This window comes from Protopterus annectens, chromosome 14.part0 (genome assembly GCF_019279795.1).
Source record: "Protopterus annectens isolate FY-2018-M chromosome 14.part0, PAN1.0, whole genome shotgun sequence".
Lineage (NCBI taxonomy): Eukaryota > Metazoa > Chordata > Ceratodontiformes > Protopteridae > Protopterus > Protopterus annectens.
The window spans coordinates 494683141-494706410 of record NC_056748.1 but is presented as its reverse complement, the minus strand read 5'-3'; the positions used below and the strand labels follow the sequence as shown (position 1 = coordinate 494706410).

At 44.9% G+C, this 23270-nt stretch overlaps 1 protein-coding gene across 7 annotated transcripts in view; it reads right to left on the bottom strand.

Annotated features, from left to right (window-relative positions):
* Nucleotides 1-23270, bottom strand: part of LDB1 (LIM domain binding 1) — a 1030118-nt gene that overhangs the window by 394565 nt on the left and 612283 nt on the right. For all 7 annotated transcript variants that reach the window (XM_044056251.1, XM_044056248.1, XM_044056250.1 and 4 more), the window contains exon 2: nucleotides 15568-15670. In XM_044056251.1, the coding sequence (XP_043912186.1) occupies nucleotides 15568-15670 (103 nt within the window). The remainder of the gene's footprint in view (nucleotides 1-15567; nucleotides 15671-23270) is intronic.

Below are 23270 nucleotides of genomic sequence, written 5' to 3'. Positions count from 1 at the left end.
GGGTGGCTAGTCAAGTGTCCTTGGAGAGCATGGGTATCAGCTGCTGTAGGGTGAGCATTTAGAATTTTGGGATCACCAGGAAGGTGTTTAGAATGCATAGATTGAGGATGGGGAGCCAGGTGCCCTATTTTTTGGGCACCAGAAAAAATCTGGAGTAGAAGCCTTGGCCTACCTGTTCTGCATGAAAATGCTCTACTCCCCTTAAAGAGAGTAAGGAATGGATTTGCTTTTGAGGCTCTACCTACTGATTTGGTAGTAGATCTAGGAACCCTTCTGGGGTTGGAAAGGTGTGGAAGGAGAATTTGTATCCCTGAAACACAATGTTCAGAAAGTACACTTGTGTACACTTACCATAAATGTAGATGTTCGAGTGTATTCACTGTTGCAGTCATCACACTTGGGTTATCTGCCTGCAGGTAGCCCTCAGTCAGCCCAAATACCAGAGTCTTGGGATTTCTGCATCAGTTGCTGTAGCCTCTTCCATGACGTCAGGGGAATAAAACATGCAGCCAACGCCATTACATCAGTTTTTCTTGCCCCATATGTCAGGAGCCCCCAAAATAGGAAGCTATTATATGGTGAGGAACACCTCCAGTAAAAAGTAAATACCCCTGCCATAAAAGATGGTCATAAAGAGGATAGATAGAAGGGATATAGAAAACCAGGGGGACAGAGGGAGGGAAACTAGGACTGCAACAGTGAATACACTTGAACATCTACATTTATGGTGAGTGTACACAACTGTACTATGTTCTTCGTGTTTTACTGTTGCAGTTATCACACTTTGGTTGATTCCTAAAGCTAAGGAAGAGTGGAGGCAGTCAAGAGATGTTAGGGCTGGCTAGCAGGCCTTGTAAGACTGCTGTAGCAAATCCAGGTCTGGATTTAGAAAAAATAGTAAGCGGTAATGCTTAGTGAAGGTGTGTACAGAACACCAGGTTGCAGCTTCCCAGATGTTCATGGTAGGGACTTCCCTGAGCAATGCTGTAGAGGTTGAAGTAGCTCTAGTGGAATGAGTTCTGATCCCCAGAGGGGTAGGTTTTCCATGGTGCTTGTAGCAGAAATGGATGCAGCATCCTATCCATTTGGAAATGGTTTGCTTTGAAATGGCCTCGACCACTGCCCCTGTAGCAAAGCTGACTAGCAGCTGGTCAGACCTTCAGAATGGCTTAGTCCTGTCAAGATAGAACCTGAGCTGTCTGTGCACGTCCAAGGAGTGCAGGATCCTTTCCCCTTTATTCTGAGGATTAGGGAAAAATGCCGGCAAATGGATGGATTGGTTTTCAGCCACAGTGGATACCACCTTGGGCATAAAGGAAGGGTTAATCCTTGTCAGCATGGAAAATAATGAAGGACTCCACCGCCATTAGTGCCTGTAACTCAGACACTCTTCTTGCTAAAGTAATAACTAGAAGTAATGCTGTTTTCCAAGAGAGGAATTTTAACTCTGCTAAAGCAGCAGGTTCAAAAGGGGGGGGGGGGTGAGCTTCTCCAGTACAAAGTTAAAGTCCCAGGTCAGGGTGGGAGCTGTCCTAGGGGGCCTTAAATTGTTAGCTCCTCTCAAGAACTGTTTGATGAGAGGGTGAGAAAAGAGAGGAGGCTCAGTATTATAACGAGCTGAGATGGCAGAGGCATGAATCTTAATGGATGAGAAGGAAAGGCCTCTGTGGAGCAGCCCTGCTAGGTAATAGAGGACTTGAGCTAAGTTGGGCACAGCTGTGTCCTTTCCTTGAAACTGACTCCAAGAACAATATCTTTTCCACTTTTCAGCATAGGATTTCCTAGTACTAGGCCTTCTGGCCTCAAGGATGACGTCTAGCACCTGTTTACCGAGGGATGCTGGTGGTGCATTTAGGGAAAAATGCCAGGCTGCAAGGTTTAAGGTTTGCAGCTGTGGATGCAAAATCTGTCCCTCCTGCTGAGACAGCAGGGAAGGTGTGTGATGTAGGTGCCAGGGTGGCACTGCTGTCAGACTGTGTAGGAGTGGTTACCAGTGCTCGCGTGGCCAGTTTGGTGTAATAAGGATTGCCCTTGGCCTGTCCTGTTTGATCTTGAGGAGTACTCCTGAGAGGAGGGGCAGAGGAGGAAAGGCATAAATTGAGCGGTTCTCCCATGTAAAGGATAGGGCCGTCCACCTTCCAGGCTTTACTGTGAGGGTTCCTGGTGAAATATTTGTTCAATTGGTGGTTTTGGGGGGAGGCAAAATGGTCCACCTCCGGTGTTTCCCACCTCGGGGTTAGAAGTTTGAATGAGTTGGGGTCCAGTTTCCACTCGTGAGGTCCAGTAGATTTCTGCTGAAGTCTGCCAGTGAATTTTGCTTGCCTGGCAGGAATTGAGCTTGTAGGTGCACTTGGATGCTCAAGGCTGTGTTCCACAGAGCCATGGCTAACCTGCAGAGTGGGTAAGAATGAGTTCTGCCCTGCTTGTTTATGTACCACATAACTGTGGTTTTGTCTGTCTTTATCAGCAGCTGTCCTGGAAGGATTAGGTATTAGAAGACTGTCAGTGCATTCTGTACATCTAGCATCTATTTTTGATTGATATGCAGGGGAATTAGTTCTGGGCTCCATTTGCCTTGAATGCACTTGCCTGCCATGTGAGCCCCCCCCCCCCCCCCCCATGCATAGTCTGATGAGTCTGTTTGCCAGAGTTTGGGCGGCGAGGGGTTGAGTGAAAGTAAGTCCCATGTTGTGGCTGCATGCTTCTGCCCACCAAAGGAACTCTGCCCTTAGATAAGGTATGATAGGAGTCACTGTTTCCAGGTCCTGAGAATGTTGACACCACAAACATTTAAGTACCACTGAAGTTTCCTCATATGCAGTCTTGCATATGGAATTAGCAAAATGCATGAGGCCATGAACCCTAGGGCTTGCAGTATTTTCCTTGCAGATAGCTAGGTTTTGTTGGCCATTACTTTGAAATAGCTTGTCTAATGGACCTGCTTTTTTTGAGTGAGGAATGCCATCTGGGAAGTTGTATTCAAGCTTGGTCCCAGGAATACAATTTTTTGGCTGGGCACCAGTTGTGACTTCTTTTCGTTGATGGTGTATCCCAGTGAAGTTAGAAGTCCTTTTACAAATGCCAGGTGCTGAAGCAGCAATTCCAGACTGTCCGCCTAAATCAGGCAATCATCCAAGTATGGGTAGATTTGAATATTTCTCTGTCTGCAGTATGCAATGGCTGGAGCCAGGCATTTTGTGAATACTCTGGGCGCAGTAGATAAGCCAAAGGGAAGTGCAGAGACCTGATGGTGCATAGAGCCTGCCCTGAAATGTAGATATTTCCTGCAAGACTCTGTTATGGGGATGTGCAGATAAGCTTCTTTTAAGTCTAGGGTGACTAACCAGGCATCCTTGGTTAGCATAGGAAGAAGCTGTTGCAGTGTAAGCATTTTGAATTTTGGGACCAAGAGCCCTATTTTCTGGGCACCAGGAAAAGTCTGGAGTAGAAACCCTGTCCCCTTTGTTCTACTGGAACAGATTGATAGCCCCAATATGGAGAAGGAAAAGTACTTGCTTTTGAGCCTCTGCTCACTGGTTTGGAGGAAGGTCTTGCAACCCGCTTGGAGTTGGCAGTGAGTGGAAGTAGAATCTGTATCCCTGGGATACAATGTTTAGAACCCATCGGTCCTGAGTAATGGACATCCAGTTTTTTGCATGAAGGGTGAGTTTTACTCCTAGGGGCACAAGTACTTGGGCATGGCTGGGAAGGATAACTGGAAAGTCATTGTGAAGTTTTTCCATATGGGGTGGCTTACCACTCCCTGGTTTTGAGGGAGAAACACTCTATTGTTTAGATCTCTGCATACCCTGAGACTGTAGTCTTGGTGGTCTGTTTCCCCTGGGTTTGGACTGAGAAGGCCTGAGAGGGACTGGAAAGAACCAGTTTTTTGAAGGCCAATGCCTACTAAATCCATGTGGCTGCACCTGTAAGAAATCTTTGACTGTGTGCATAGATTTAGCTTTTACTTCTATCTTTTAAGAACTTCTGCTTTTGTGCCAAACAAATGCTCCTGATTTACTGGAGCATCTAGTAATTTTGCATTGACATGATCAGGCAAAACTTGTCCCTTTAGCCAAGCATGCCTTCTCAGTACAGACCCAGTGACAGCAGCCCTGCAAGACTGCTTCTAAGGCATCAAACCCACACTGCAAAGTATGTTTACTAACTTAGTTTGCAGAATACATTAATTCTTGTAAATCTTTATTTTCTGCACAATCTGGAAGTAACACCATTGCTTGTTTAATTAGTTCCATAATATGCTGCTGGTACTTCAACATGTGAAACTGGCAATTCAAAGCCCTGATGGCAAGAGTTGCAGAGGTATATACACCTTCTTACCCATCTGTCTAAAGCTCTAGAATCCCTGTCTGAAGGAGTAGGGTTTTTGGCTGTAGTAGTCTTAATGCCTTTAGGTCCCTGGGAAATGGTCTCTGAATCCGCAGTAGGATTCTTAATGAAAAATTTATGAGAGTCAGGTACTCTGTAGTACCGGTCAGGTTTTGTAGGAGCTGGTGGTAAGGTGTCAGGAGTAAGACTGGACTCCAAGAAGACATCATCTACAATATCCAGGACAGGGGAGATAGCTAGAGGCCTGTCCTGAGGCAAATCTAAAAATTCCCTGAGTCGCTTTTTGGACTGAGGATAGTCCTGGCATTCCTAGCAGAAATGCTCTCTCCCAAAGTATGCACGGTTTCACCAAAAGAAAAATCCGCTTGAGGAGAGGCAGAGGGAATAGATTCTTCTGCATCAGAGTCCTCACAGGTAGATAAGGGTATGTCCTGGTAATCAGAAAGGTCACAGTCATCAGACTCCTCGTCTGTAGAATCAGAAGGAAATTAAATTCTTTGTCTTTTGGCAGGGGAAGGCTGGCTTCCCCTAATTAGAGTAATAAGGTCTTCAGCCATTCTGAGCATTTGTTTTTGTGGCATAGGAGCTTGAGCATGTGCTTTGGAAGTTAGTTTTCTAGGCATAGTGTGAACTCTGGGTCTGAGAAACTCGGTAGTTTTAGTTGGAAATGAAGTTGTCAGTTTAATATGAATATTGGTAGGTTGGAATACACCCTCAGAAGCCAGTGCCTACACAGCAGCTCCGGCCCCATCCAAGGAAGAGACATCTGCAGGTTCCATAGTCGAAAAAGCATCTTGCGGCATACCGGACTCCGAATGGGTCTCAGCAAAGGCCTGCGAATATGTAGAAGTGGGCATCAGGGGCTGCAAAGGCACCTCACTGGAGTACCGACGGACTGGCGACTAGCTTAGCGGAAGCATCGTCAGCAGTTTTTGGCCCATGCAGTCTGTCTCTGCACTTTTTCGGAAGATCGGTAGTCGGATGGCTTACCGAAGCCATTTCAGAATATGGAGAATGAGAGCAAAAGAATTTAGATACAAAAATAGCCCAGTGATGAATGGTTCGGGCATTAAACAAGGCACAAAACAGACAGCGAGGGATGTCGTGGTCTGGGCCTAAACAGGTGACCCAGTAAGAATGAAAATATCAGAGGAATTTTCTTTCCACAGGCAAGACAATTGTTAATTTTTTATGACATTGGTTAAAGCACGAAAAAAGATTCCCCAACAGGGTACTTAGCTTTAGAAGACTTCAGGTCTGAAACTCGAAAAAATGAAAATTTCAGGTAGCGGCCGCCCGGCACTTGCGAACTGCTTCTGCTTCGGGCTCCTTCTCGGCAAGGAAGACTGATGTAATGGCATCGGCTGCATGTTTTTATAACCCTGACGACCTGATGTCATGGAAGAGGCGACAGCAACTGACGCAGAAATCCCAAGACTCAGGCAGATAACCCAAGTGTGATGACTGCAACAGTGAAACACAAAGAACATCCCATTTGACCTTGGTAATGGTGGCCCAGGTGCTTGAGTGAAAGGAGAGTTTTCTTCCTAGGGGTAAATGAAGGTTGACAAAGAGGAGTTCGGGAGGAGGTGAGTCATTGTGAGTTCTTACTATAAGGTGGTGGCTTAGAACTCCCTGGTTTTGAAGTGGAGGTACTCCACTGCTTTCATCTCTGCATTCCCTGGGGCTGCTGTCTGGGGCGTCTATTTCCACGGGGCCTAGGATGGGCCTGTTTACTCTGAGCAGGAAAGGGCCAGTGCTTGGAGGGACAATGCCTGCTGAATCTAGGGGGTTGGACCTGTAAGAAATCTAACTGTTTGCATATATTTTGTTTTTTCTTCCATCTTTTTTAAGACCTCTTCTGCCTTAATGCCAAATAAGTTATCTTTGTGCAAGGGGACACCCAACAATTTAGATATGACATGGTCTGGCAGGGGTTGTTCCTTAAGCCATGCATGTCTTCTGATAACAGATCCAGTGACTTGCTGCCTTCCAAGTAGCTTCTAGGGCAACAAAACCACAGTGGAAAGTGTGTTTAGTTACTTGACTTGCAGAATGCATTAAAAAAATGTCTTTCGGTTTATCCCAGTTAGGGGTCGCCACAGCAGAACTCCAGTTGCTAATGATTGGCAGTGGATTTTTACAGTGCCGAGGTGTCAGCCCAACCTTCAAAGAAGGCACACCCATTCACGCACACACCTACCTGCATGCCTTTAAACATCACTTGGCCGCAGGGAGGACATGCAGACTCCACAAAGAAGGTGCTCCAGCCGAAAATCGAACCGGAGAACCTCTTGCTGTGAGGCAAGAACGCTAACCACTGCACCACCGCGGCCTACTTGCAGAATGCATTAAGTTTTGTAAATGTTTAGATTCTGCCCAAGCAGGAAAGGAAGAAATGTTTTGTTTAAGGAGTTCCAAGGTATGTTTCTGATATTTAAGCATATGGAACTGACAATTTAGTGCCCTGATAGCAAAAGTAGCTGAGGTGTATATTTTTTTACCCCATCTGTCCAATGCTCGCCAATCCCTGTCTGAGGGGGTGGGATTTATTTATTTTATTTTACATTTGTTGACTGGATTCTTAGCAGAGGTTGCTTTAATCTCTTTTGGCCCTTGAGAGATTACCTCAGGGTCAGCTGTAGGATTTTTGAAAAGACATTTGCGTGATACAGAGACTCTATAGTACCTGCCTGGTTTTCTGGGAGCAGGAGGTAGGGCATCAGGAGTCGAGCTGGATTCAAGGAAAACCTCATCCACCACATCCAGGACTTGGGGGATGGCCAAGGGTCTGTGTTGTGGAAGATCTAGGAATTTCCTGAGTCTCTTTTTAGACTGAGGGTCGTCCTGACTCTCCCATTGGAAATGCTCCCTTCAAGTATTCAGGGTTTCCCCAAAGGAAAAATCCTCTGGGGGAGATGCTGAAGGAATGGAATCCTCTGCATCAGAATCCTCATAGGTGGAGAGGGGATGCATGCTTCACAGTCAGATGCATCAGATTCATCTGATCCTTGTTCAGACAAAACTACTGGGGACACATCTCTCTTCCTTTCTGAGGGGGTAGCTTGGCTTCCCCCTGATCAGCATGGTAAGGTCTTCCACTATTTTAAGCAATTAGAATGAGGCAAGGAAGCAGGATTCTGAGACTGGGTAGTTGGTTTCTTGGGTGTGGTTCAAACCCTGGGCCTAAGGAATTTGGTAGTTTTCGAAAGAATGGTAGTTGCGAAAGACTATGTCGGTTTAAGTAGAGATTCGGTGGTGCGAAGGTCTACCTCGGAAGCCGGTGCCTGCTCAGCGGCTCCAGACCCATCCAAGGTAGAGACGACTGCAGGATCCTTAGACAAAGAAGAGTTTTGCGGCATACTGGACTCCGAAAGGGTCTCGATAGCGGCCTGCAAATCAAATGAAGCAGGCATCAGGGGCTGCTAAAGCACCTCACTGAGTACAGGAGGACTGTCGACTAGCTTAACAGAAGTATTGTCAGTAGGTACGGACCTGTGCAATCAGTCTGTCTGTCTTTATCTTTACATTTTTTCACATGATCTGCAGTCGAATGGCTTACAGAAGCCATATCGGAGTTCAAGGATAGTAAACGAAAAGATCTGGCTACAATAAGGGCCAGACGACGGACAGTGCTGGCGTTGAACAAAGCACAGAAGCGACAAGGGACGTCATGGTTTGGGCCTAGACAAGTGATGCAGTAAGAGTGGAAGTCTTGGTGTGGTATTTGCTTTCCACAGGTGAGACAATTATTAACTTTTTCTGACATCGGTTAGTGCAACAAAAAAGAATCCCCAATGGGGTACTTGGGTTTAGAAGACTTCAACTTCAATTTAGAAACGAAAACTCAGGTAGCGGCCGACCAGCACTCATGCAGAACTGCTTCTGCTTTGGGCTCCACGGCAAGAAAGACTGATGTAATGGCGTCAGCTGCCTGACTTTATACTACTGACGACCTGACGTCAGTCCTCAAGCAACAGCAACAGACGTAGAAATACTACGTCTCTGGTATTCTCGACGGCCAAGGGCTACCCTGGCAGGGATAACCCCAAATGTGATGATGAACAGCGAAACACGAAGATCATCATCTTTTATTTGAAGACCTTAATTTTGTCTCACTGGGTTTAACTTGTGGAGCCAGCTTATTAAAGGGCAGAAAGGAGGCTTTTTCACATAGGCATTTTTTAATCAAAGGTCTGAAAAAGATGTCAGATGACATGATCAAAATCATTCAAGTGAACTGGACTTCCCTTGCACCATTCTGTGCTTCAAGGCAACAGATACAACTCTCCTGAAAATACAGTTGTGTACACTTACCATAAATGTAGATGTTAGAGTGTATTCACTGTTGCAGTCCTCACACTTGGGTTATCCTGCCAGGGATAGCCCTCAGTCGGCCCAAATACCAGAGACTTAGTATTTCTGCGTTGGTTGCTGTCACTTCAGTATTGATGTCAGATCGTCAAAAGTATAAAAACAGGCAGCCCACACCATTACATCAGTTTTTCCTGCCCCAAATGTCAGAAGCCCCCAAACAGGGAATGAAGTTATGGTGGAAAAACACCACTAGTAAAAAGTAAATACCAATAGCCCTGTAAGGAGTGAGAAAGAGAGAGATACAAGGGGGCTGGAGGGTGGGCAACCAGGACTGCAACAGTGAATACACTCACACATCTACATTTATGGTAAGTGGGCACAACTGTACTATGTTCATCGTGTTTCACTGTTGCAGTCATCACACTTGGGTTGATTCCCAAAGCTGAAGAATGGTTGGAGGCTGTCAAGAAGAGTTGGGGCAGGATAGTATGCCCTGCAGGACTGCTGTTGCAAAGCCCACCCTGGATTTGGAAAAGATAGGCAGGTGATAATGCTTGGTGAAGGTATGAACAGAACCCCAAGTAGCAGCTTCCAGAATGTCCCTGGTAGGGACTCCTCTGAGGAATGCTGTAGAGGCTGAAATTGCCCTAGTGGAATGTGTTCCTACTCCCTGAGGGGGGTGGTTTCCCATGGTGTTTGCAACAGAAATGGAAACAATGTGCTATCCATTTGGAGATGGTTTGTTTTGATATGGCCTTGCTCTCTGCCCCTGGTGCAAAGCTGACTAGTAGCTGGTCAGATTTCCTAAAGGGCTTAATTGTATCAAGGTAGAATCCGAGTTGTCCGTGCACAAGTGCAGGATCCTTTTCCCCCTTATTTTGAGGATTAGGGAAAAGGTGGGCAAATGGATAGATTGGTTGAGAGCCACACTAGACACCACTTCAGGCATGAAAGTTGGGTTAGTCCTAAGGGAGACCATGTCAGCATGAAAAATAATGAAGGGTTCCACAGCCATAAGTTCTTGCAGCTCAGTCACTCTTCTAGCTGAAGTGATGCCTAGGAGCAAGGTTTTTTTCTAAGAGCGGAATTTTAACTCTGCTAATGCTGCAGGCTCAAAGGGGGGTAAGCGTGAGCTTTTCTAACACAAAGTTAAGGTCCCAAGCAGGGGTGGGGGCTCTACTTATTGGCCTTAAGTTGTTAGCCCCTCCCAGGAATTGCTTGATAAGAGGGGTGAGATAAGACAGGTGGCTCAGTGCTGTAATTAGCAGAGATGGAAGAGTCATGAATCCTAATGGAGGAGGACAGGCTTCTGTAGGTAATCCAGTATGAGAGGAAAGGAGGGCTGTGCTGTATCGGCTCCTTTAGTGTGAATCCAGGAACAATGCCTTTTCCACTTATCAGCATAGCATTTCCTTGCACTGGATCGTTTGGCTTCACGTACGACATCCAGTACCTGCTTGCTTATGCTGGCCACTGGAGTAGAAGTCAAGGGTTAAGCCAGGCTGTAAGGTTCGGGGTAGGCAACTGTGGATGCAAGAACGGTCCCTCCTGCTGAGTCAGGAGAGTAGGGATTTAGGGTAAGTGCCATGGAGGCAATGGTGAAAGACTGCGCAGTAGTGGGTACCAGTGTTGGCATGGCCATTGGTCTTTCCCCCCTTATCTAGAGTAATACTCTTGTAAGAAGAGGTGGGGGGAAATGTATAGACTGAGAGGTTTCCCCACTGGAAGGATAGGGCATCCACTTTCCAGGCCTTGCTGTGAGGTACCCTGGTGCAGAATTTGCTGAGCTGGTGGTTGTAGCGGGGAGGCAAATAGGCCAATCTTTGGAATAATCCAATTTCCGGATCACAAGGCTGAAGGTGTTGTGGTTTAATTGCCACTCTTGTGGGCCTAGAAGAAATCTGCTTAAGTTGTCTGCCAGAGAGTTTTGGTTGCCTGGCAGGAATTGAGCTTGCAGGTGAACATGCATGGCTGAGGCTGTGTTCCACAGGGTCATGGCTAGCCTGCAGAGTTGGTAAGAGTGGGTTCCCCCCTGCTCGTTTATGTACCACATCACTGTGGTGTTGTCGGTTTTGATCAGTAAGGGCCCTTGTGAGAGTAGGGATCGGAAATCTGTCAGAGCGTGTTCAACACCTAGCATCTCTTTTTGGTTGATGTCCAGATGAATTTGATTTGGGCTCCAGTGGACCTGATTGCACCTGCTGTCCAGATGTGCACCCCAGGCATAATCTGATGTTTTAGACAAACAATCTCGAACCAGGAACCAAACCAAGACACGACCAATAAGAAAATCCACGGAGTCTGAAGCTCAACCACCACAGTACTTTAATCAGTGGATCCATCAGTGGATTTGATTAAACAAATGTAAAGCCAATTTCTACATTTGGAATTTGTGAAAGCTTTTATTCTAGATAAGCCATATTAAAGAGTGCTTGGGTTTTTTTCATGTCAGAAATCTACAACGTTTTCCCCCATGTTGTTTCATGCTAAATAAGTCATTTGACGAAACCTAGGTCAGTTGTGGAGAACCAGTTTTCTCATTTTTGTATTTCTAGGTGGTGAAGCTTGTGCAATAAAGTACTGTGGTGGTTGAGCTTCAGACTCCGTGGATTTTCTTATTGGTCATAATCTGATGTGTCTGTGGTTAGGAACTGGGTGGCGAGGGGTTGTGTAAAGGGAAGCTCCTTGTTGTGGTTGCATGCTGCTGCCCACCAAAGGAACTCTTTCCTTAGACAAGGTATCATACGTATGATTGTTTCCAGATTTTGTGAATGCTGGTACCAAAGACTTTAAGTACCACTGAAGTTTCTTCATATGCAGTCTGGCATATGAAATTAGTAGAACGCAGGAGGCCATGAACCGAACCCTAGAGCCTACAGGATTTTCCTTTCGGATAGCTGGGTTCTGGGTGGCCATTTGAGTGAAGTAGCCTGTCAGATAGGTTTGTTTTTCTGGAGTATGCTGTGTCCAAGCTTGCTCTCAGGAATACAATTTTTTGACTGGGGACTAGTTTGCCTTTCTTTTCATTGACAGTGTACCCCAGGTATGTTAGAAGGTCCTTTACAAATGTCAGGTGCTGCAACAGCTTTTCCTGACTGTCTGCCTGAATTAGGCAATCGTCCAAATAGGGGTAAATTTGAACAGTTCTCTGTCTGCAATAGGCAATGGCTGGACCCAGGCATTTTGTGAAAACTCTGGGAGCAGTGGAGAAGCCAAAGGGAAGTGCAGAGAACTGATAATGCATAGATCCTACTCTGAAATGCAGATATTTCCTGCACGAGTCCCTTACTGGGATGTGCAGATACGCCTCCTTTAGGTCTAGGGTGGCTAACCAGGCATCTTTAGACGACAACATAGGGAGAAGCTGCTGTAGGGTGAGCATTATGAATTTTTGTACCACCCGGAAGGTGTTTAGAATGGATATATCTAAGATTGGGCGCCAGGTGGCCTCTTTTCTGGGTACCATGAAAAGTCTGGAATAAAAACCTTGGCCTATCTGTTCTGCAGGAACAGGCTGAATTGCCCTTATGGAGAGCAGGGACTGAACTTGGTTGTGTGCCTTCGGCCACTCTTTTGGAGGAAGATCTGTGAACCCTTTTGGGGTTGGCAGCATGTGGCAATAAAATTTGTACCCCTGGGATACTATGTTGAGGACCCATTGATCGTTGGTGATGGAGGTCTAGTTTTTTGCATGGTGGGCAAGTATTCCTCCTAGGGGCACGAGCAATTGGGCAAAAGTGAGGGGTGGAGTTGAAAAGTCATTGTGAATTCTTTACATAAGGGGGTGGCTTAGCACTCCCTGCTTTAGAAGTGGAGGTACGCCATTGCTTAAATCTCTCCATACCTGATACTGTAATCTGGGGGATCTGTTTCCCCTGGGTCTAGTTTGAGATGTCTTTGAGGGTGCTGGAAAGGACCAATGTTTTGAGGGGCAATGCCTACTGAATCTTGGAACTGCACTTGCAAAAAATCTTTGACTGCCTGCATAGACTTAGCCTTTTCTTCCATCTTTTTTAAAACCTCTTCTGCTTTGGTGCCAAACAGATTGTCCTTGTTCAGTGAAGCATCCAATAATTTTGATTTGACATGGTCTGGCAAGGTCTGCTCCTTAAGCCAGGCATGCTTTCCAAGTACAGAATCTGTGACATGGTCTGGCAAGGTCTGCTCCTTAAGCCAGGCAAGCTTTCCAAGTACAGAATCTGTAACTGCTGCCCTGCAAGATGCTTCTAGGGCGTCAAACTCACATTGCAGGGTATGCTTGCTGACTTGGCTTGCAGAATGCATAAGCTCCTGTAATTCTTTATTTGCTGCACAGTCAGGAAAGGTAGATAATTTTTGCTTAAGTTCCATAGTATGTTGCTGGTATTTCAGCATGTGGAACTGACAATTTAATGCTCTAATGGTGAGTGCTGCAGAGGTGCATAATTTTTTACCCCATCTGTCTAAAGCTCGGTAATCCCTGTCCGAGGGAATGGGATTCTTAGCTGTAGTTGCTTTTATTCCTTTAGGCCCTTGGGGGATTACCTCTGGGTTAGCAGTAGGATTTCTGAAGAGAACTTTGTGAGTCAGGGAATCTGTAGTAACTGTCAGGTTTCCTTGGAGCAGGGGGTAAAGTATCAGGAATTAGACTGGATTATATAAAGACATCATCCACAACATCCAGAACAGGAGGGATAAGCTAAGGGTCTGTTGCTGTGGTAGATCTAAAAATTCCCTGAGTCTCTTTTTGGACTGAGGATAATCCTGGCATTACCAATGGAAATGCTCTCTCAAAGTATGTAGGGTTTCACCAAAAGAAAAATCCTCTGGAGGGGAGGCAGAAGGAATCAATTCCTCTGCATCTAAATCCTCATAGGCAGATAAGTGTAATGCCAATTTAACGTTCTTGAAACTACTGAACAAGAAACAGGTAAAGAACGTTAACTACCTCTGTGTCTTGAGACGCGCTCCCTTGAAAAGCGGATCCAGTTAAAAAAAGTTTCAAAAATCTCAGCAAAGTCCACTACAGCAATCAGATGGTTTTATTAAACAAGTACAATGATAATCCAACCGTTGGATTATTGTTGTACTCGTTTAATAAAACCATCTGATTGCTGTAGTGGACTTTGCTGAGATTTTTGAAACTTTTTAACTGGATCCGCTTTTCAAGGGAGCACGTCTCAAGACACAGAGGTAGTTAACGTTCTTTACCTGTTTCTTGTTCATAGGCAGATAAGGACATGTCTTCATAAACAGAAACTTCAGAGTTGTCGGACTCTTGGTCAGATAAAGCTGCTGGGGACAAGTCTCTTTCTTTTAGCAGGGGAAGGCCGACTTCCTCTAAACAGCATGATCAGGTCTTTTGCCATTTTAAGCATCTGAAATTGTGGCAAGGAACCAGGTGCTTGAGATTGGCTAGTCGTTTTTTTAGGCGTAGCTAGTACTCTTGGCTCTAGAAACTCGGTAGTTTTAGAAAGAACTGAAGACGCGAAAGAAGACTGTTTGTGTCAAATATCGGTAATGCGAAGAGCTTCCTCAGAAGCTGGTGCCTGCACAGCGGCTCCGGACCCATCCAAGGTAGAGAAATCCGCAGGTTCCATAGTCAAAGAACAGTCTCACGGCATACTGGACTCCGAACGGGTCTCGGTAGCGGCCTGTGAATCCATCAATGCGGGCATCAGGGGCTGCGAAAGTACTTCACTGAGTACTGGCAAACTGGCAACTAGCTTAACGGAAGCGTCAGCAGTTTTGGACCTGTGTGGTCTGTCTCTGTCTTTATCCTTACGTTTTTTCGGAAGATCAGTAGTTGGATGGCTTACCAAAGCCATTTCAGAATACAGAAATAGAGAACAAAAGTATTTAGCTACAATAAGGGCCCGACGACGAATAGTCTGGGCGTTGAACAAAGCACAAAACCGACAAAGAAGTACTTCGTGGTCTGGGCCTAAACAGGTGACGCAGTAAGAATGGATATCTTGGTGTGGTATTTGCTTTCCACAGGCAAGACAATTGTTAACTTTTTCTAACATCAGTTAGAGCAAGAAAAAAGGATCCCCAATGGGGTACTTAGCTTTAGAAGACTTCCAAGATGATTCAATTTCGGAAACGAAAACTCAGGTAGCGGCCGACTGGCACTCGTGAGAAACTGCTTCTGCCTCCTCTGCAAGAAAGACTGATGTAATGGAGTAGGCTGCCTGTTTTTATACCTCTGACGACCTGATGTCAGTACTGAAGCGACAGCAACCAACGCAGAAATACTAAGCCTCTGGTATTCGGGCCGACTGAGGGCTACCCCTGGCAGGATAACCCAAGTGTGATGACTGCAACAGTGAAACACGAAGAACATATATAAAGAAGAAATGCACTAAAATGTCTTCACAAGCAGCCAGACTGACACAATGTGAACATGACAAATGTGCACCATAGCACAGCTCACCATTTCAAATACTGAAGTGCATAGAAGATTTAATCTACAAACAAACAAATGCAAAAGGGCAAATACACAGTCATATGGAATAGCTGTTTGCCAAATTACTTACAGAGATGTATACCAAAACATAAGGTAACCAAAGGAACACATTTTCTCTGCAACTATACTGCATTATGGAGATTAGGGAGAGGTAAGTGTTTCTGTACAGAACACTTGTGTCTCTCAATCCCTAGTTTCTTTTTTAATTATATTTTAATGTATTAGCACTTTAAGATGAGCTACAGACAATTTAGTTAGAAGATAAAATTTACTCATCTATTATCATTTCGGTCAGTAACTGAACTCCCCCTGGTTACTTTGGAGAGCAAGGCTACAATTTCAAGACAGAAAGAAACATGTACCCAGTACTTCTCAAAACCTGAGGGTGCATTAATAAAGTAAAAACACAAGGATGCTCACACTCACTCACACAAACTATGTACAGTACTTACCCCACGTCTCTGTCCAGCATGCTCCCTGGGTGGAAAGGTGGGAAGGCGTTGCCGTTGGGGGGCTCCTTTGGTGAGTACAGCTTGAAAGACTTGGAGGAACAGCCTAAAAAGAAGGCACACAATCAGTAAAGTGAAACAATGTCAATATCACAAGTATTTAAAATTTCTCAATGCTAGTAACACATCAGTGGTACAATTAAGGTCAAATTAGTACAAAATGTTCAACCTTTGAATAAGTATTATTTCATGTCACCACAATTCAGACAGAAAATAAGACACCCTACTTCAATGAAACATAAGTAGATTTTCACACTACATGCCAATAACAAACAGTAAAGCAATTCCCGTTCTGTAAAGATCCCACTGAAACACTAAGATGGTACCTCTTCCTTTTTCTTTAGTTCCAATTCCTTTCCTAGCCCAAATGACTATTCCTTCTTGTCCTCAGAATTCACCAAAACACCAGTTTCCATTCATCTGTGCCTATATACATAAAATATAGCTGGTCTCCTCTGGCAACTTTAACTGGTGAACCAGCTGCGCCATCCTGACCAAGCCATTAACGCTAGCTTTCCAAGAAGATGCTGTGTTGACTATTTTCAAGTTTCTCATCCCATAAAAATAGACTCTGATGGTCTGCATCTCTCCTGGCATATGTAGTTTTATTTTCGGACTTTAATTATCCAAGCATTTCTGTAGGATAACCCTCACTCCCAATGCATACATCTTTCTTGAATACAGTGAAATGGAGTGATCTGTCATCTACCAAGTCTCCATACATACTAAAACACAGCCACAGCCATATCAAACCCAGTATCAGAAGGATCCATAGTGGGTGAGGATAATTTTAGTAATATTGCAAGGTGGAGTTTACTTTTAATGCATACATTATGTATCTATGTCCCTCTCTTTCTCATATATGGCTGACGTTCATTTGATCTAAACTCAAAATATTGAAAAGATGTTGCTGGCACAAAATATCTAAAAGTGAAAATATTAAACACTTTGAATTTGCCCTTTATCACTGTTATGTGATCTCAGAGTTGGTATATACAAGTTGCAGGGGTATGGGGATGGGGGGAGGGTGTGCCCCCCTGCATAAAAAAGGTTTTCTTTTTCAATATTTTGGATTTAGATAATTTGACACCCATCTCTCTCTCATACACACACAGACACACACACATCAAGCCTAGCACATCAGGTGCTTATTCACTGTGGTGTGTGTGTGTGTGTGTGTGTGTGTGTGTGTGTGTATAATATATATATATATATATATATATATATATATATATATATATATATATATATATATATATACACACACACACACACACACATACACGTGTTACTATATATACACACACATATGTATATTATATATACATACACATTACATTTGTCCCTAGATCAAGAAATCAGACTGTACATTATGTACGTACAAACATACTCAAAATTGATCACATTAAAAAAAGAGAACAGTCAACAGCATATCATTTATCTATGCTTGCATAACCAGCTTGTTATTAACCTTGCTCATGTAATATTACATTATTTTCTTCATGGGTGTTTTATCTGACAGGTCTAGCCCAAACTGGACAGTCCAAGTCACCAACATCACTAAATAAAGACAGTTCTTTATGTTTAGTAACATTATTGCTGGTGCCTGTGGACACCTTTTCTTTTCAATGGAAAAACAAGGTACTGAGTAGAGAAGTCTCTGTGTGTGTGTGTGTGTGTGTGTGTGTGTGTGTGTGTGTGTGTGTGTACATGAGTATGGGATATTACAGCTCCGACAAGTCCGCTTTCCAATGGACATAAATCAGATGATTGTGATCCCACCCCCCCCCCCCATCCTTCCCATTACTTGTAGTCATGGTTACCATTAGTACTCTGTGAGATTAGCAGGAGGTACATACATGTGCAAAAAGGCTGCCAGCTAGTTTCCCTCCTGCTCCCCTTCCCCCAACCTTCCAAACCCTCCTTCTGGTATGGCAGGAGTGCCACAAAAACAGCAAACTCAGTTTTAGCCGCAGACTAGCAGCAGGGAGTAATATCAATCCAAGACCACCTACTACAGTGGGAGGAACTGAAAAATTTGCCCAACCCACCCTGTAAATTCTAAAATGCTCCTCAGTTAAGTACATAACATTTACAGTCAGAAACCCTTTAACCCATGAAGAGCTGTATACATCCCTCTCCAGCACATATCTCAACTGTGCAGATTTTCTCAGACGGTCCATATTGCTGCCTCCTATTTTCCGTCCGTTTTTCATAAAATTGTGGTTTTCTGGCAAATTAGTGGCAAACCATTAAAGACTGAAGTTAGAAAATAATTGAGTTTCAGACTGCATACCCTTCAGAAAATTCATTTCAATGCAAAACATGTTATTCTATCAACGTTCTAAGTTTGTAAGAGCAATATTTAAAACTAGTTCCTATTTTTGGGCCTTTGTCCAGATTTCTTGCTCTAAGAGTTGGAGAGGTATTCTCCAGCATATTGACACAAGTATTCAGTTGCCATATATATTAGTATATAAATGCACAAACTTTCCAGACTAAACACTGACACCAGCAGCAGAAATTAAAAAAAGCCTGCTGTGAATAAAAACTAGAAACACTAGAGATTACATCATGAGATATGGAATATTCTGCACTCTACAATACAGAATAAACAAAATGAGGGTACTACAGTTTTGCAGTTAATGACAGAGATAGATTAAAATTACAGACTTTTCACAAAAGTAGATAAATAACACAGTTACAAAGTACCACGTGAAAAGTCTGTCTGGTTGCAGGAAGAAACCTGTACAGAACTTTGCAGAACAGGTCAGAAGAACAGCAAGAGAAACCTTCTCAGGAGTATTGTTTCTCAAACATGAACAGCCTCCCTGACAAGGCCCCGGCTCATTAAACGTAGAGATAAGCAGGCCTGAGAAATGAACTGCATTTAAATGAAGAATGCTAGATATTTTGTATGCACCAGATTGCAAGTGATGCTGCAAAAAAGGGAGCACTGACTGATTACGTTTTCTTTAACATATCAAGGACTTAGAAAGGCACAGTATACAAAAAGTACAGTTGTGTGCACTTGCCATAAATGTAGATGTTAGAATGTATTCATTGCTGCAGTCATCACACTTGGGTTATCTGCCTGCAGGTAGCTCTCAGTCTGCCCGAATACCAGAGACTTAGTATTTCTGCAACCGATGCTGTCACTCCTGGACTGCCGTCAGGTCGTCAGGGGTATAAAAACAGGCAGCCGATTCCCTTACATCAGTTTTTCTTGCCCCAAATGTCAGGAGCCCCCCAACAGGGAGCTAAGTTATGGTGGGGGAAAACACCAGTAAAAAGTAAATACCAATACCCCTGAAAGGGGGGGGGGTAGTAAAAGGCATAGAGAGTTGAGAGAGAGACAGAGAGAGAGAACCAGGGGGCTGGAGGAGGGCAACCAGGACTGCAACAGTGAATACACTCGAACATCTACATTTATGGTAAGTGTACACAACTGTACTATGTTCTTCGTGTTTCACTGTTGCAGTCATCACACTTGAGTAGATTCTCAAAGCTGAAGACGGGTGGAGGCAGTCAAGAAGAGTTAGGGCTGGCTAGAATAACTGGCAGCACTCCTGGATTTGGAAATGATAGGCAAGTGGTAATGCTTGGTGAAGGTGTGTACAGAACTCAAGGTTGCAGCTTCAAGGATGTCCCTGGTAGGGACTCCCCTGAGGAATGCTGTAGAGGTAGAAGTTGCCCTAGTGGAATGAGTTCTGACCCCCTGAGGGGTCGGTTTCCCATGGTGCTTGTAGCAGAAATGGATGCAAAGCTGACTAGTAACTGGTCAGACTTTCTGAAGGCCTTAGTCCTTATCAAGGCAGAATCTGAGCTGTCTGTGCACATTCAAGGAGTGCAGAATCCTTTCCCCTTTATTTTGAGGATTAGGGAAGAAGATAGGCAAATGGACAGATTGGTTGAGAACCACACTGGACACCACTTTAGGCATAAAGGAAGGGTTAGTCCTGAGGGAAACCCTGTCAGCATGGGAAATAATGAAGGGTTCCACAGCCATAAGTGCTTGCAGCTCAGACATTCTTCTAGCTGAAGTGATGGCCAAAAGCAAGGCTGTTTTCCAACAGAGGAATTTTAACTCAGCTGATGCTGCAGGTGCAAAGGGGGGGGTAGCGTGAGCTTTTCCAGTAAAAAGTTAAGGTCCCATGCAGGGGTGGGGGCTCTCCTTGGCAGCCTTAAGTTGTTTGCCCCCCCCAGGAACTGTTTGATAAGAGGGCGAGAGAAGAGAGGTGGCTCAGTGTTGTAATGAGCCGAAATGGCAGAGGCATGGATCTTAATGGAGAAGGATAGGCCTCTGCGGACTACATCTGCTAAGTAATACAGGATTAGAGGCAGGGAGGGCAGAGTTGTGTCCATTCCTTTAGACTGAATCCAGCAGCAGTACCTTTTTCACTTATCAGCATAGGATTTCCTTGTACTGGGTCTTCTGGCTTCAAGGATGAAGTCCAGCACCTGCTTGCTTAGGCTGGTTACTGGGGGAGAATTCAAGGAATACGCCAGGCTGCAAGATTTAGGGTTTGCAGTTGTGGATGCAAGATCTGTCCCCCCTGCTGAGAGAGCAGGGTTGGGCTCTGGTGTAGGTGCCAGGGTGGCACAGTTGACAGGCTTTGCAGGAGTGGGTACCAGTGTTGGCGTGGCCAGTCCGGGGCAATCAGAATTGTTTTTGGTCTGTCCTGTCTTGTCTTGAGCAACACTGTTGAGAGGAGAAGCAGAGGGGGAAAGGCATAGATTGAAAGATTTACTCACTGGAAGGATAGGGCATCCACTTTCCAGGCCCTGCTGTGAGGTGTCCTGGTGCAGAATCTGCTGAGCTGGTGATTGCAGGGGAAGGCAGAGAGATCCACCTCTGGGGTCTCCCATTTCTGAATCAAAAGGCTGAAGGTGCTGGGCTCTAGTTGCCACTCATGTGGATCTAGGAGATTTCTGCTTACATTGTCTGCCAGTGAGTTTTGTTTGCCTGGCAGGAACTGAGCTTGCAGATGGACCTGCATGTCAAAGACTGTGTTCCACAGGGCCATGGCTAGCCTGCACAGTGGTTTAGAGTGGGTTCCCCCATACTTGTTGATGTCCCACATAACTGTGGTGTTCTGTTTTTATTAGCAGTTGTCCTGGTGAGAGTAGGGATCTGAAAGCTGTCAGAGTGTGCTGCACAGCTAGCATCTTTCTGGTTGATGTGCAGATGCATTTGACTTGGGCTCCAGTGGCCCTAAATGCACTTGCTGTCCATGTGTGCTCCCCATGCATAGTCTGATGCATCTGTGGGTTAGGGTCTGGGCGGCGTAGAGTTGGGTAAGGGGCAGTCCCTTGTTGTGGTTGCATGTTGCTGCCCACCAAAAAAACTCTGTCCTTAGACAGGGCATTATGGGAATGACAGTTTCCAGGTCCTGAGAATGTTGGCACCCAAGACTTAAGTACCACTGAAGTTTCCGCATAAGTCTGGCATATGGAATTAGTAGGATGTGTGAGGCCATGAACCCTAGGGCCTGCAGGATTTTTCTTGCAGATAGCTGGGTTCTGGGGGCCATTTGAGTAAAACAACCTGTCAGATAGGCTTGTTTTTCTGGAGTGTGGAATGCGATCTGGGATGCTGTGTCCAAGCTTGCTTCCAGGAATACAATCTTTTGACTGGGGACTAGTTTTGATTTCTTTACGTTGGTGGTGTACCCAGGGAGGTTCGATTTGTTACAAATGTCAGGTGCTGCAACAGCATTTCCTGACTGACTGCCTATTTCAGGCAGTCGTCCAAGTATGGATAAATTTGAATATTTCTCTGTCTGCAGTAAGCAATGGCTAGAGCCAGGCATTTTGTGAATACTCTGGAAGCAGTGGATAAGCCAAAGGGAAGTGCAGAGAACTGATAATGCACAGATCTTGCCATGAAGCGTAGATATTTTCTGCATGACTCCCTTATAGGGATGTGCAGGTAGGCTTCTTTTAAGTCTAGGGTGACTAACCAAGCATCTTTGGCTAGCATAAGTAGAAGCTGCTGCAGGGTTAGCATTCTGAATTTTGGTACCACCAGGAAGGTGTTGAGAATGGAAAGATCTAGGATTGGGCACCAAGTGCCCTCTTTTTCTGAATACCAGGAAAAGTCTGGAATAGAATCCTTCACCTATCTGTTCCGCAGGAAGAGGTTGAATTGCCCTTATAGAGAGTAGGGTTTGGACTTGGTTTTGAGCCTGTGCCCACTGGTTTAGAGGGAGGTCTTGAATCCTTTTGGGGGTTAGTAGTGAGTGGAAGTAAAATTTGTACCCCTGGGATATAATGTTGAGGACCCATCGGTCTTTGGTGATGGGAATCCAGTTTTTTGCATGAAGGGCAAATTTTCCTCCTAGGGGCACAAGCAGTTGGGACAGAGGAGGGGAGTGGAGTTGAGAAGTCATTGGGAATTCCTTCCATAAGGGGGTGGTTTAGCACTCCCTGCTTTAGAAGTAGAGGCACTTCACTGCTTAGATCTCTGCATAACCAGAGACTGTAGTCTGGGGGGGGGGTCTGTTTATCCTGGGTCTAGTATGAGATGGCCTTGAGGGGGCTGGAAAGGACCAATGTTTCGAGCAGCAATGCCTACTGAATCTAGGAGGCTGTATTTGCAAGAATTCTTTGCCTGTCTGCATAGATTTAGCTTTTTCTTCAATCTTTTTAAGAACCTGTTCTGCTTTGGTGTCAAACAGACTGTCCTTGTTCAAAGGAGCGTCTAGTAACTTAGATTTGACATGATCTGGCAAGGTCTGCTCCTTAAGCCAAGCATGCCTTCTCAGTACAGAACCAGTGACTGCTGCCCTGCAAGATGCTTCTAAGGCATCAAAGCCACACTGCAATGTATGCTTGCTGACTTGGCTTGCAGAATGCATAAGCTCTTGCAATTCTTTATTTTCTGCAGTCTGTGAAGGTAGCTATTTTTTGCTCAACAAGTTCCATAATATGTTGTTGATATTTCAGCATGTGAAACTGACAATTCAAAGCCCTAATGGCAAGAGTTGCAGAGGTATATACTTTTAACCCCATCTGTCCAAAGCTCTGGAATCCCTGTCCGAAGGGGTGGAATTCTTAGCTGTAGATGCCTTGATACCTTTAGGCCCCAGGGAAATGATTTCTGGGTCAGCAGTAGGATTTTTAAAAAGGAATTTGTGAGAGTCAGGTACTCTGTAGTACCTGTCTGGTTCCCTAGGGGCAGGGGATAAAGTATCAGGAGTAAGACTTGATTCCATGAAGACATCATCAACAACTTTCAGGACTGGTGGTATTGCTAAAGGCCTGTGTTGTGGCAAGTCTAGAAATTCTCTGAGTCTCCTTTTGGACTGAGGATAGTCTTGGCATTCCCAGTGGAAATGCTCTCAAAGTATGTAAGGTTTCACCAAAAGAAAAATCCTCTGGAGGAGAGGCCGAGGGAATGGATTCCTCTGCATCAGAATCCTCATAAGCAGATAAGGGCATGTCTTCATAATCAGAAACCTCAGAGTAGTCAGACTCTTGGTCTGTTGAAGCTGCTGGGGACTGGTCTCTTTTTCTCTTAGCAGGGGAAGGCTGACTTCCCCTAATCAGCGTAATAAGGTCTTCTGCCACTCTAAGCATTTTATTTTGTGGCAAGGGAGCAGGTTTTATGCACTTTGGTCGTCAGTTTTCTAGGCGTAACGCAT